Genomic DNA, 15,933 nt, shown 5'->3' with positions numbered 1-15,933 from the left:
CCAGGAGTTCACATTTTAAAATATCCCATGATTTTGATGATTTTTTTTCAAAATTCTTATTTTGAAATACATTTTTCTGCACCTCAACATTTATTTGTTTTATAACTTTGAATTGAGAAGAACAGTCATAAAGTAATTACTCTTTTTTAAGATTTTATTTATTTATTTGAGAGAGAGTGAGAGAAAGAGAGTACGAGCAGGGTGAGGGGCAGAGGAAGAGGGAGAAGCAGACTCCCCCCTGAGTAGGGAGCCTGATGGGGGACTCCATCTCTGAACTCTGGGACAATGACCCGATCCAAAGGCAGAGGCTTAACTGACAGGTGCCCCAAAATAAAGTGATAAAATTGCTATTTGAGTGGGGGTGCCTGGGTAGCTCAGTTGGTTAAATAACTGCCTTCAGCTCCAGTCATGATCCCAGAGTCCCAGGATCAAGTCCCGCATCGGACTCCCAGCTTCTTGGGGAGTCTGCTTCTCCCTTTGACCTTCTCCCTTCTCAAATAATTCATTTACAAGTGTATTTTAAGAGAATGACTGGGTATATCAAGAATTAATATTGTTAACCATAGAGTGCACTGGACTTCTTAAAGGTGCATATTGCTTTTAACTAACCTGGTGGGAGACCACCTTGAACAAAAGAAGAGAAAAATAGGCAATGGGAATCATCTTGGGAATGACAATAATGAACAATATCAGAATCCTACAATTTAGTGACTTCAATTTATCTATGCCTGAATTCCCTCCTGCGTAAACTATAATGAGACTTACCTCTGACTTTGCTGGGTAGACTGGGAGAAAGTATCTTGGGGCCAAAAGGATGGTTCTAAGGGAAGATCAGATTGGGTAGGACCTATACTAGATAGCAGATCTAAGGAAAAGGGGTTGAGATGTCCAAGTGTTGGTGGCCCAGTGATCTCAAACTATTTTAGGCAACAGAACCATTCAGGAGCTAACATTTGTAGGCATAGTTGCTATGGGTGATAAAAGCATTATCTTGTGCCTTTATGGGCCTGAGTCGATTGGAGGAGGGGAATGGAAAACTCTGGAACAATGATGGACAATATGAAGTCCTATGTTTTAATATATCTGAATATGGTGGAAAGGTAGCTCTAAAATGCAAATATGGGATAATGGACTAGGTAACTAGGTAACCCTTCCACCAAAATCAATTTATTTTAAAAGCCAGGCAAGCGGCAAAGGAGGGCGGGTGGGTTTGGAGAACTAGCAAAAGAGAGAGAAATGTCTAGAGTAAGATTTAGAAAAGATGAAAACCCAAAAAGAAAGTCCTGCATTGGGACTGTTTTTTGTCTGGGGGGCTTTTCCTACCAATTCTTGAAGCAATGAAGAGGCTAAGACATTTATTAATTTTTTGAGATCTTCAAAGAGCCAGAAAAGTAAATAGTGAAATCCAGAGCCCAGAAATGAAGTAGGAGGTAGATTTGGTAAAACACCCTTTGCCTCACTTTGGACCCTAGAGAGCAGTACCCTAAGGACAAGGATGTACCATAAGTAAATCAGCTCTTGCAAGGTCTGCAATGGATTTGAATCATCTCAGTCCCTGAAATTGGATTAAGATGACCATATATGAATATATAAATTATAAATACCCATGCATACATGCATATATGCAGACACACATATACCTCTACACATACATAATTATACATGTATCATACAATCTACCCTTAACCATGCCATAGTATAATAGCTGAAAGTCAAAGAAAAAGAGAAAAATTTGAAATCAGAGAAGAAATTGCCCTGAGAGTAATCTCAAAGGGTAATACTAAATTTCACAGATAACTTCTCGGTGGAAAGAAAGGAATGCTACATATAAAGAATTATATCTTGCAAAAACTGAAAGAAAGTAACTGTCAACTTAGAATTCTACCTCCAGCAAAAATAGCCTTCAAAAATAAAGCTGGAATGATGATATTTTAAGCAACCAAACTGAAAAACTATGCCACCCAACAGATCTTACTCATACTAAAAGTCATTCTCTGGGCAGAGGGCAAACATCCCCGATGGAAGCTCAAAAGTGCAGAAAGAAGTGACAAGAAACTGAAATATAAGAATGTGCATGAGTGCAAATATATACTGACTATATAACAATAATAATAACATCTTGTGAGATTTAGAATTAAAATGTGCAATAATAATCACCAGTAAGTCTTCAGTGTGGAATCAGGGAATGGAGTTGGAAGGAGGAAACCTGTATTAGAATGTTCTAATGTCTGCATTGTCCAAAAGGAGACAAAATTACCAGTTAAAGTTAGATTCGGATACCTAAAGAACGCATGTTGTATACTGTATGCTGGTGAACCTCGAGAGTGACTCTGGCATGTGTATCTTCTAAGCCAACAGAGGAAAAGAAGGAATAATATAAAGTGCTCAATCAATTCAAAGTAGTCCAGAAATGAAAGAAAGTGGGATTTGGAACAGGCAGAACCAATAGGAAATGCTGATGGAATTAAATGTATAAGTGATTATATAAATACAATGCAATCAAAAGGCAAAGAAGACTGGATTAAAAAATACAACTCTGCACTTTTTACAAAGGACAGATCATTTTTAAACACAGGAACACATTTAAAATATCTAGGTTAGCTTAAAAATAAAGGGATAAACCCTATGATCCAGCAATCGCACTACTAGGTATTTACACAAAAGATGCAAAAGTACAGACTGAAAGGGGTACATGCACTTCAGTGTCTGTAGCAACATTATCAACAATAGCCAAACTATGGAGTGAGCCCAAGTGTCCATGGACTGATAAATGGATAAAGAAGAGGTGGTATATATATATATATATATATATATATATATATATATATATATATATCACAATGTGCTATTACTCAGTCATCAAAAAGACTGAAATCTTGCCATTTGCAATGATGTGGTTGGAGCCAAAGTGTATTATACTAAGTGAAATAAGTCAGTCAGAGAAAGACAATACCATATAATTTCACTCATATGTGGAATGTAAGAAACAAGACAGATGAACATATGGGAAGGGGGGAGAGAGAGAAACAAACCATATGAGACTTTTAATGATAGAGAACAAACTGAGGGTTGATGGAGGGACGTAGGTGGGAGATGGGCTAAATGGATGATTGGGATTAAGAAGGGCATTTGTGATGAGCCCTGGGGTATTAAATGTAAGTGATGAATCACTAAATTCTACTTCTGATATCCAATATTACACCGTATATTGACTAACTAGAATTTAAATAAAAATTTTTAAAAAAATAAATTCCTACCTAAATAAAAAAAAAGTGAAAGAATAGAGCTATCCCATGCAAATACTTCCAAAAGAAAGCTGATTTAACATATTAATGTCAGACAAAGTAGTCTTTTAGGCAACAAGAGATAAAGAACGATGTTTTATAATGAAACATATATTTCAGTTTGGCCAGAAGATGTAACAATTCTAAATTTGCATTCATCTAATACATGGCCTGAGAATATGTAAGCAGAAACTGACAGAATCATTTTTTTAAATGGTTAAATTCACAATCAAAATGGGAGATTTTAATACTACTCTCTTGATAGAATAAACTAGCTAAACATATCAGTAAGAATACAGAAAATTCGAATTACAAAATTAACCAAGTGAGCTGCTAGTATATACAGAATAGTGTATTTGAAAGCTGCAGAATATACATAATTTTAAGGACATGTATAACATATAAAGAAGTTGCAAACTATATAAATAAAATGTAGAAATTAATAACAAGATTAAATTAAGAAACATACTTCTAAATAGCCAATAGTTTAGAGAAGTAAGAACAGGAATTGAAAAACATTTTGAACTGAATGATAAGAAATCTACACATAAAATTAATGGATGCATTTATAGCCCTGTAAGGGGGAAATGTGTAGATTTTAATGTATAGTTTAGAAAAGGAAGATGATAAAATCAAGGCTCTAAGCATCCATTTTATAGTGAGAAAAATGAGTTCCAGGTGGATTGCCTATCCATTGTGAAAGATAAAATAGTAATGTTTCTAAGAGAAAATAAAGAATATATTCATGACCCTGGTGTAGTCTAAGATTTTTAAATAAAACAAAACAAAAACACACACCAGCTATAAGGGAACTGATTGATAGCTTCAACTACATTGAAACCACCTTCTGTTTCTGAGCAATAACATAAATTCCCAGTGAGGAAAGATAATGCAATATAGAAGTAACAAAGGGCCCGTATATAAAATATATTTTTTAAAAAATCTTCAAACCAGCAAGAAAAAGAGAAACACTCAATAGAAAAAATAGGCAAGTGATTTGTATAGACACTTCATAAAAGAGAATATACAAGTGGTTACCCAGGGAAATACAATTAAAACCACAATAAGAGACACCTGAGTGGCTCAGTCAGTTAGGTGTCTGCTTTTGGCTCAGGTCATGATCCCAAGGGTCCTGGGATCGAGCCCCAAATTGGGCTGCGTGCTCAGCCAGGAGTCTGCTTCTCCCTCTGTTTCTGCCCCTTCTCCCCACTCATGCTCGCTTTCTCTTGCTTGCTCTCTCTCTCTCAAATAAATAAATAAATTCTTTAAAAAACACACACACAATAAGACACCACCCCATATTGACCAAAATGAATACAATTAGAAAAGCTGATTATAGCAAATGTTGGCAAGGTTGTGGAGCCATGGGAGCTTTCAAGCAATACAGATGCAAGCATAAATCATTATCTACTTGAGAAAACAGTTTGGCATTTTTGGTTAGTTGAAAATACGAATGCCCTCTAATCAAAAATCCCAGTCCAAGGTGTATGGTCAACAGATATTTACCATGAACAAGAGTGTTCACTGAAGCATTATTTCAATAATCTGAAACTGAAAACAGGCTAAATATCCATCAGTAGTAAATGAATAAATAAATATTGCATATTTATACAATGGAACATTAAATAATAAGGAAAATGAATGAATTTCAGATGCATGCAGACAGACAGATGACTCCTAAACAAAATGTTAAACAAAGAAATGAGCTGCACATACCAAAAACATACTGTTTCCACTTACATAAACTTTAATAAAGAAAACTGAACCATAGGATCAAAAGATGCATCTTTAAGTGGCAAAGCTATAAGGGGAGGATTGAAAATGGTCCCCATAAAAGTCAAGAAATGGTCATGTTTGGCAAAAAAAGAGAGAGAGAGAGAGCAGATTATGGTTTAGAAGGGAAGACAGAGGGCCTCAGGGATTCTGGCAATATTCTATTTCTCTACCCAAGTGGTGGTCCCACATTGTTTGCCCTATAATGATTTTTACAACCTGATTTTTTTATATTTTCCATTTTGTGTTTTTTTCTATATGTGTGTATTATTTCATATTAAAAGGATACATGCATACATACCTCTATGCATACATACATAAAATCTGATTATGCAAGCGGATCCTCTTGCCTTCCGGTTAGACTTTAATCTATTTACCTCAGCTTCAAGGCCGGAAGTTTACCCCAGCCTACCCCACTAACCTTGTCTCTCTCCTACTCACACTTAACATCTACTGTTACAGTCACAGCAAACTAACTGCAGCTTCCAGAACATGGCAGCTCACATCTTTCTGCCTTTTGCAAATACTGTTTTTTAATTTACTATTCTCTCCCCATCCTCACTCACCTGACTTTTCAAGAGTTGCTTCTTCCTGGAAGTTTTCTTCTCTTCCTGTAGGTGATATATGGGCCCGCAATTCCCCTGTGATGACATTTCTGTTCACTTCTTTGATTCCCACAGGACAGTGTTCTTTGAAAGCAGAGAATATTTCGTATGTACCTTTATGTCTTTTGAGCCTTAGTCAGGGCCTGACGTGTGGTAGATGGTCCAGAAATATTTACCAACGAATGAATAAAAACAACAGTGACAATTTTATCCTTTCTGTGTTACCCAGGTGGATAACAAAAAACTGGATTTAGAGAGCAAAGACATTGAAAGCATTGATGCCACCAAATTAAGCCGTTTCATTGAGATCAACAGCCTCCACTTGGTGACAGAGTACAACCCTGTGGTAAGCAATAGCACTTGTCTCCAGACCCTTAAGTTCCTGTGTTAGAGAGGGTACTTGTCTCCATAGCAGAGATCCCTTCCTCCAGGAGTTCTAATCCTTTGACCAGTAACTGCCATTATTGTCGTTTATGTTGCTATCCTTACTACTACCCTTTATGCTTGACAGAGTTGTCCCTATTCAAAAAAGAAAGAAATGGGGTTAAAAAACTTTAATACCCATCAGGGGATGCCTGGATGCCTCACTTGGTTGGATATCCGGGTCTTGGTTTCCGCTGAGATTGTGATCTCATGGGTTATGGGATTGAGCCCCCCACATCTTGCTCTGAGCTCAGCATGGAGTCTGCTTGGGATTCTCTCTCCCTCCCACATGCGCTTTCTCTCTCTCTCTCTCTCTCTCTCTCTCTCTCTCTCAAATAGGCAAATAAGTCTTTTGGAAGGAAGGAAGGAAGGATGGAAGAAAGGAAGGGAGGACGGACCCTTAAATACCCATCAGACGACTAGTAAGAAAGAGAGCCAGAATGCAAAGTCAAGATGACGGATTCAAAAACTTCTGAGTTTTGCTGCCTGGGAGGGCTCACTAAAGGCAACTCATCCAAGCAATCCTCTAGACCACACTTTTCAACAAAATCGCAATCTCTGCTGAAGGTCCACGTTTTTCCAAAAGCATTCAAGACCAATACGTTGGTAAAATACAATGAAAGTAAATTAATAGACAAAATATTAAAAAATAAGGCCCACTGATCACATATTTGGATGTCACAGCAATGTAACATTCTATAAAACTTTTAAAACCTTCCCCTGCCTACTAGTGGACCAGTAACTGACAGCTCCCGGCCTGGTACCTCCTGCGCATGCCTACACCCTCCCGGTGTTGGCTTTCCCTCTAGGTTTGTCTTCTTCCGGTGTTGCGCGCTGCATGCAAACCGGGCGAAGGTGAGGATCCATCTGTTCTGATCATCTTCTGCTCTTCTAACGCTCTACAGCCTCTACAGGTACCTTCTATGCCCGGTCTTTTACATTCCCTGAGGCAGATAGTAAAGTGATAGAATATTAATTTCCACTGACTTCCTCAGTTCAGAAATGCTGTACGTTCTCTACTAACACTTGAGAATGCACGTCTTGAGTTTTAGAACTCCCAAAGCCATTTCACACCCATTTTCTCATTTAATCTTCACGTTGCCATTTTGAGGTGGGAGAGAGAAAACGATTATGCCCGTTTTATAGAGGAGCACATTTAAGATGCAAGTGACGTGTCTGGGATCCCATAGTAAGCCGGAAAGGCACTGTGGAAGGCAGGAAGTTTAGCTGACACATTAGTTTCTATTGTCTATTTCCATTTTCCAGGAGAAGAAAACAGGGTTCAGAAAAGTGGCCTAACTTCCTCAGGGCCGTATGACTAGCTGTTCAAACTTCAGACACAGCCCTTTGCACTTGTCCCTGCTTTTTTTTATGACTCGTTTGTCTGACTGAATCCTGTGGTTTTTCCTTTGCCCCACACAGCCTTCAATAGGAAACACCCCTTTTCCTGTTGACTAAATTCCTCTCCACCTCCCACACCACATTTGTCTTCATGGAGTGGTGACTCCATTTCCACTTTTGCTAAGATTCCAAACACATGCACCCCAGGGGTGTTGGCAGCAATAATCAAACAGTAATTTTTCTCCTAGACTGTCATCTTTCTCATGATTATGTCTGTAGAGGTCAGAGTTCCTGGGTTTCTGGCCCCAGGGTCCTGGAGTTCTGCACACAAATGAAGGTAGGGGCGAGGACTGGCCTTCCTGAGCTCTTAGGACTGGGCTGTCTTGTCTCTTACAAAATACTGACACTGTTTTTAAAATCCACATTAGTAGTGAAGGCAAATCACATCAAGAAGAAATTAGATAAGAATTTCTTTAGAGAAGCAAGTCCAACTTTTACTGTGACTTTTTCATTTCCCAAAAATGATATTTTTCTCATTTGGATACCTGCCCCCACTACTATAGCTATTTCTTACCTGCTGATGATGCAGAGGTTTGCACAGTGACAACGACGGGGCAGAATTCATGACCATGTATTAAGCTGGCTCTGTGCTATTTTTTTAAAGATTTATTTATAAATTTGGTTGGAGGGGGTGGGGCAGGAGCAGAGAGAGAGAGAGAGAGAGAGAGAGAAAGAGTCTTAAGCAGACACTGCACTAAGCATGGAGCCCAATGCAGGGCTTGATCTCACAATCCTGAGATCACAATGTGAGTTAAAACAAAGAGTCAAAAACTCAACTGACTGAGTCCCCCAGGCACCCCCACCCCCAGCTGTATACTTTGAATGCATACACTCAATACTTGGTTTCAGGGTGAAAAATTAGACTGTGTCTATTAAGATTAAATTACTCACTTCTGATTAAAAATTCAATTTAATTTAATTTAAAAATTTAAAATTTAAAAAAAATTTTTTTAATTAAATTAAATTAAAATTAAATGTCTTCTGCTAAGACAGCTGTACCTTTTGACTCCTTAGCTTTGATTTCTTGAATTCCCAAAAATATCCTCCATCTCTGCCATGGGAGGACAGATGCATACCTTACATTTTAGTAGCAGGACTTAGTAAAACAAGAGATGGCTGTTTAACATCCAGTCTCCCAAATTTAAAATCTAAGAACTGGCTTTGAACTCCAGGAGAAACTTTTGGGAAAGAACTCATTGAACTCTCCTTGCCTACAGGTTGGCCAATAGAGCTGGATCACTACAGAGCAGCGTGTAGCTTCCAGAAGCCTACCTAGCTGCTGCCTTTCCCATCATTCTGGAACTCTGCCTTGACAGTTCATTAATCTTCTGCACTCTCCCTCTTCCCGTACACATGCCAGTTTTACAGCAGCACTTTCTGCATTTAGGAGGGAGAAGTGGGGAGGGATGGGATTTGTTTAAAACAGAGACACATGGAACAAGCCAGTGCCATTGTTTCACGCTCTCTCCTCCCCTCATCCTGGCGCACAGCTGTCCTGCTCCCCTTCATCACCAACAACTTCACAGGAAATCACCCTCTCTCATCAGCAAATAAAGGGCCAATGCTTCCAGTCTCCTGAAAGGCTTATCTTTTTGCCAAGGTTTGAGGTAGATGGCTTCCAGCGGAGTCGGTTTAGATGGGGTGTTGCAATGAGCTATATGCATAAGGCATATCCTGATGGTCGAGAGCCTGGACTCTGGAGCCAGACTGCCTGGTGTGACTCCCAGTCTGCCACTTATGTGACTGGGAGAGTTTGTGCCTCAATTTCCTCATTGATAAACCTGAAACTTTGAGGATTCCGTTAGTTATATATAAAGACCCAGAAACAGTGCCCAGCACTTGATAAGCATTCAAAGGTGTATGTGACTGCTCTTGGAACAGGAAGAGGGACTGATAAAAGTAACCGAAGTGTGACATGGTGTATTCATTGTCCATTGATGTATAACAGATTGCCTCCAATGTATCAGCTTAGAACGTAAAAATTGATTCTCTCCCACAGTTTCCGTTGGTTAGCAATTTGGGAGTGGCTAGGTTAGGGGCTTCTGATCTCGAGGCTCCTGCCATCCTGGGTCAGAGAGGCAGTCATCTGCAGGTTTGACAGGAGCTAGGCGATCTGCTTCTGGAGGCTGGTAAGTTAGAGCTGGCTGTCAGTGGGAGGTCTTAGCATTGTGCTGTCTGGGTCTCTTCGCAAGACTGCTTGATTTCTCACACTGGGACTGGCTTTCCCCAGAGTGAGTTACAGAAGAGAGAATAAGCAGAATAAGGCGGAAGCCCCTACATCACGTATGACTTAACCTTGGAAGTCACACACCATCGTTTCTGCAATATCCCTATGGTTATTCCGCTCAGCCTTATCCAGCGTGAGCAGTAGGGAGCTACACAGTGGCGTGAGAGCCAGAGGCTGAGACCTTCTGATGGCCAAGTTGGAGGCCAGTTACCATTTGTGTTATGGGTGGACAGCTCTCATTCATATTTCTGCCTACTTATTTACTGGGTTGCTACTAATGTGTCTTTTTTTTCTCTTTGTCTCTTTCATTCTACTATAATACACCTCAATTTGCCAGACAGCAATTGGTCTATTTAATAGCATGATCCAGATTCACCTTTTACTGATGATGAACAAGGCCTCCCCAGAGTATGAAGAAAGTCTGCACAGATACCAGAAGGCAGCCAAGCTCTTCCAGGGAAAGGTAAGTCTGAGATGGGAGATACCCTTCTAAGTACTCAGTATCAGGACAGAGGACACTGAAAAGGGGGAGATGGGTCCAGGGAGATTAGGTAAATGAGGAAAGTGAGTATTTTTAAGAGATAACAAAGTAAGAATGGGGACATAATGAATCACACTACTCTGATTTAAAATTAAGGGTCTATTTTATACTGTTAAAGACCTATATAACCATATTTTCCCTTGGTGGGAAGTCTACATTTTTTTCCTGCATTAGGAAGTGGAGAGAAAAATAGAGACCCATAGAGGCTAAAAATAAAAATCCCCTATTGGTCACAAGGTATTTATTCTTTGCCACAACCTCTTAAAGTTTTAGACTCAGGACTTATTTCTCATGTAAAGCACCTATCACGTACCCAGTGTCTACTAGATATCCAATAAATATTTAGTTCTGCTCCTTCTCTACCTTGTGCAGCTCTATTTGGTATCACTGAAATAATAAATCTTCAACCGCCTCAAAGCCACTTCATTAAACTGGAACTTTTCAATGTTGACAAGTGTCTGGTGGTAACATAAGCTGGCTTTCAGGTGACTTTCTCTAACACTGGAAGTTTTCAGTGTTTCTGAATGTAAATGATCCTCTAACAACATTCTAAAGGTTTCTATTTTGGGTAGAAGATTTGATTTAATTATGTTAAATAGTTGACATTTATCAGGCATTTATCAAATGCTGAAAACCGTGCTGGACATATTAAATGGATCCTCTCCTTTAATTTCCCCCAACAAAAGCCTGTTTTGCCAGTGAGAATACTGAGTCTCAGAGAGGCTGAGTAACGTGCCAAAGTCACACAGCTAGAGTGTCCCAGAAGTGAAATTTAAAATGTATTATCTGCTTCTAACCATTAGGCTATACTTGCATATTTAGCTAATCACTAAAGCTGTTTCCAATTCTGTGTTCTTAAAATTAAATAAACCTGATCAAAGGGATAAAACACCAAAGCAGAGAAACCTATTAAAGAAGAAGAAACTCGTTAAATTATAGGGCACAGACCACACGTGCAGTCAGTGTAAACAGCAACAATTATGAGGTGTCTCTTTCTCCTCTGGACCTCAGATAGATTTTTTTTTCCCCCTTTCAAACCTCTCCAACTGCAGATTCTTTTTATTCTGGTGGACAGTGGTGTGAAGGCCAATGGGAAGGTGATCTCATTTTTCAAACTAAAGGAGTCTCAACTGCCCGCTTTGGCAATTTACCGGACTCTGGATGAGGCGTGGGATACACTGGCCATTACAGAACTTTCTGTGGAGCGTGTGCAAAACTTTTGTGATGGATTCCTCAAAGGGAAACGGCTGGTAAGTGGAGACTTCAGGTACAGCAAGCTGAGTTTTCCTCTCTGTGTCTTCTTATTTCCTGTTAAGTAAAAAGTCTTTGAGTTTTACTGGTTTTGATTAAGAGCAACAGTACATGGGGATATATGACGGAGAGGATCGGGATGCTTGCCAGGGTAGAGTCATGAGAACAGAGCTACACATGCATCTTTGAAAACATCTCGCATATTCAAAGGAGCTAAATTTGGGGTTTTACCATTCTGTTGACATTATTAATGGGAAACAACCCAAATTCCTATATACTAGAGTTCATGAGATAAAAATTAAGGATGGATTTAGGACTTCCAGGAGTCATTAAATAGCTCAGTTTGCTAATCTCGGAGCTCAAAACCAAGTGTGGGTTCCAAATCTAAGTAACAGTGTCATCATGTTTTTCAGAGAGAAAATCAGGCATCAGAAGAAAAGACTTCAAAGGTGGAACTCTGATCTCTCCCTGATACTTCTGCATACTACCAAGTATTTACATGAAATTAAAAAAAGGCAACTCAAACCTCAGAGACACGAAACGACAGGATCGCCAAGACTTAAACACACACATATGCACCCACACACAGCTCTCTGGTTTTTTTTTTTCCTTAAAATCTCATTTATCTCCTTATCCTTTCTTTTAAATTGTCTGCACTCTCTCACTACCCATCCAGTCTTCTTCTATGCATTCACACTGTGTAGTCCCATACACCGCAGCACACACCACTGAATGGCACCTTGAACAGAACTCCTGTGATACCTCTTTGAAGGGGAGACATTTCTGGAGAAGGTTTTTCTGATTTGTCGCTTCCTATTGAATCTGCACACTGCACAGGTCTTACACGCACCATAGATTCTGTCCTTTTATGGTTAGTAACGGGTAGAAAGCTCTCTTCCTAAGCACATGTCCCTTTCTAACTCAGGGCCAGGAACAAAAGGACGGTTTTAACCACCTTTCTGGAATTGTCTTTTTGCCAGAGTCAAATGATGTTTCCAAGTCTCCAAACTCAGCAGAAACAGGCTATGTAAAAAAAATCCTATGCTTGTTTAGCATTCCTAACTCCCATGTAAATCAACAATCGCCCAGTAAATAAAAAGCAATAATGTTATAGGAGAAGACTGGCATCTCTTTGCAGGCTGAACCTTTGGTAAATACCCAGCTGCCCAATTAAGCAGTAGGTACCTCCCCCTTTGGTGCCCACTGTTTAGTGTCCGGCCACGAGCCACTAATGTGTTATTATTGTTAACTCCGTGGGTGGGATGGGAGGTGGGTAGAGACCATCCTGCATGAGGATTGGTATAAATGTGGTGAAAGAGCTGGGAATCAACTTAGGTCAAATGTTGGGGACTAGGTAAGGAAGGGGCCACTTGGTGCTGGGGCCTGCTGGGGCTAAGGGTGGATTATTGCAGGTGGGGTGTGCAGGGCGGCCTATGTGAGGGAGAGGGAGAGTCTGGCCAGCGTCTCTGGCCCCCAGGCTATTACTGTCAACACACAGACACTACATTGTTCCCAGGAGGCCCTTGGCTCTGAAGGAAAGAGCCTAAGTGCTGAAGATCTGAAAAAAAAACAGTGTATACCTAAGGATTGGTCCAAGGGACGAACAGGGAGTGAAAGGCTTAGTTGTTTCTTTCTGCGGGAAAAACCCCACAGCCTCTGAGCTGGGAGTGGGCAGCTGGCAGAGGCTGTAAAGCAGGAGTGCATGGCACACCTCTCAGCAACATGAGACTGGTGCACTGTGGGGAGGCCATCCAGCCCATCCTCGGGGCTGCAGGAAACCACCCAGTCTCTCGCTGGAGGCTACAAAATAGTCCTAGGGTAGGCACATCCCAGAAGCCTCCCTTTGATCCTGAGAACCAGTACTCTTGACATTTACGGTCAGGAAATTCTTCCTGATACCCAGCGGAGGTCCTCTGGCCACACAGACTCATTTCTTCTCACCTGTTGCCCATGGAAATTCGTAACAGCGGCCAATCACCACCATCTCCAAGTGATACCTCCAATGCTTGCTGGTTGCCCTTGACCTCCTGATGCGTCTTCTTTTCTCCATACCGGCAGCCAACTTATTTCCAAGTCACTTGATTAGCTTTCTTATTTTTCTCTCTTCCCTCTTTCTCAACTTTCCTTTTTCCTTCTTATTTTTTTGTTTAAAATGGAGGATTCTAAACGACTACAGGAATTTGGTAAATGTTAAAAGACAAATTCCCAGGAGCTATAGTTTGTTCCACATTGGGTTGATTTGTCAAATATTTTCTTTAAAGTATTTCCCCCAATAACTATAGTCAACACTGACCATGTCTTTATAGGGCATTTTGCTGCTTGATGACATGTGATAGCAACTTTATTACATACTGCCTTTTTTTTTTTTGGCTTATTTTTATCTTTATTGTATTGAACTGAATTGTTCCTTCAGTCTGTGGGTCCCCAAAACTACAGGATAGTTTTCCCTGTCTTCTTCACAGCTAATCTGTTCTTTGTAGCTCTGATGACTCATGACCAAAGAATGGAATTCTTACAGAAAGAAGAGATTTCTAAAGTTTCTCATTCATTCACTGAATATCAGATTTAGGATTGTAAAGTGCTTCAATTTCTAGATCTTCTCTATCTTCGAGAAATATCTTTCCTAAGATTCTACCTTCATTTCTCCAATGCCATGTTATTGTTGAAATACCTAGGTATATCTTAACTACTTTTCACTATGGACTCATTTTTTTTTTAAAGATTTTATTTATTTATTTGACAAAGATCACAAGTAGGCAGAGTGGCAGGCACAGAGAGAGAGGAAAGGAAGCAGGCTCCCTGCTGAGCAGAGAGACCAATGCGGGGCTCGATCCCAGGACCCTGGGACCATGACCTGAACTGAAGGCAGAGGCTTTAACACACTGAGCCACCCAGGCGCCCCTGGACTCATTTTTTAAAGTATGAAGAAATTACCATACTTTAAAGTGTGAAGAAAGCCATGATGTTCTACGGCAGAACGTTGTAAAAGATACTGAAGGATTTGGAAGACTTTGATAGAAGGCATAGAAACAGGGCACGATTCAGAGAAATCACAGGAAAATTGATGTTTGAGTCTCATCTCTTCCGTGTATGTGGTTTTGTGACCTTGGAAAACACCGTCTTTGAATTTCAGTTCATTGAGGATAATAAAATGACAGGATTTTTTTAAGATCCAAAATTGATAATACATATGAAATAAAGTCTGTCATTACCTTTATTTTTTTAACTTAATACTACACTGCCTTCTCTGGGTAGTAGCTATTTCTACTAGCTACTAGTATCAGAATATCAGAACTTCTAGAAAAAGAGAGGCTTCCCTCAGTAGAGGCCTCACACTTGGGATTAGAGAAGTATTTGATACAACTATTTTAATGTTTGATTAATTTATTTAAATTTAACTAATATTTATTTAATAAATAAGTTTACTTATTTAGTAATGATATAACTAATTTAATTTAATTAGGTTTTATTATTACTCAGACATGGTCTGAGATCAGGAGGCAATTGACATTGAAAAGATAGTTTGTTACAGTTTCCAAGAGGAAAGATCATGTCATATTTTGGGGAACCACCAGGATTTGTCAGGAGGCAGAAGGAGCAAAGGGAAAATATAAATGAGAGCCTTTATTGTGCTTTCTGTGGGAAGGAACAGGCAAGACCAGGTAAGCAGCCTTAAGATTGGCTGCTTTGAATAATATCAGTAGGCTCTGGGGCAGAGGAGCTGTTCTTAGTTGCCTGGACCCTGGCCCTGGGGTGTTTAGAGCAGGTGCATAGTGGCTCAGAATGTGAAAGCCCAGTGAGAACTTAGTTAAAGAAGGTTTTGGGGATATGAGCTCTGGCTTGGTTGGAATTGGCCAGCCTTAGGAAGAGCAATCTCTCCAGGGTCTACAAGGCCCCAGATGTCAAGGCATCAGAAACACAAGTTAACACAATACTTTAACATCCATCTGTCAGGGGACTCCTCTCCCGGCTCACCTAGTTTGGTCCTGCTACAAAGGAAGGCATGCTGTTTTCTTCAGGCTCCTGTTAATTCACGTTTTCCTTGGGTGGGTGGAGGCTAGGTGGGTACTAAGTGGTATATTATGAGGGAACAGTTTATTGATTCGTATTCTCATCCATTTATTTAAATACTTACTAATCAATTATAAGTGTGCCAAACAAGATTGCCTCCTAAATGAGCAAATTTAGCCTTGGATGAAGATGCTGTAGAAGGGGGCATTTCAGTTACCATCAGACTGACCGTGGGTCACGGTCAGGGAACAACAGAACAGGGAAAGCTGGATGAAGAAGAGAGTCACTGTGGAGAGGGATGGACAGGAAGCTGGAAACAAACCACAGAGGTCTCAGAGTTAGGGGAAGAGTAGCCACAGGGAAAATAGTTGACTGCAAAGGGAAAGAGGCTCATCATGGACAAACTATTTCACAATG

General features: G+C 40.0%; 1 protein-coding gene across 1 annotated transcript in view; it reads left to right on the top strand.

Annotated features, from left to right (window-relative positions):
• LOC111142044 (endoplasmic reticulum protein 27) overlaps positions 1-12,084 on the top strand; it is a 22,791-nt gene extending 10,707 nt beyond the window's left edge. Inside the window, exons 4-7 of the mRNA XM_022494972.1 lie at positions 5,892-6,008; positions 10,051-10,176; positions 11,307-11,504; positions 11,919-12,084. Of these exons, the coding sequence (XP_022350680.1) occupies positions 5,892-6,008; positions 10,051-10,176; positions 11,307-11,504; positions 11,919-11,966 (489 nt within the window). The 3' untranslated portion in view covers positions 11,967-12,084. The remainder of the gene's footprint in view (positions 1-5,891; positions 6,009-10,050; positions 10,177-11,306; positions 11,505-11,918) is intronic.
• Positions 12,085-15,933: the final 3,849 nt, after the last annotated feature.

Source organism: Enhydra lutris, unplaced genomic scaffold (assembly GCF_002288905.1).
Source record: "Enhydra lutris kenyoni isolate GAN:26980312 unplaced genomic scaffold, ASM228890v2 scaffoldscaffold7, whole genome shotgun sequence".
Taxonomy (NCBI): Eukaryota; Metazoa; Chordata; class Mammalia; order Carnivora; family Mustelidae; genus Enhydra; species Enhydra lutris.
This window is presented reverse-complemented; position numbering and strand designations above follow the sequence as displayed.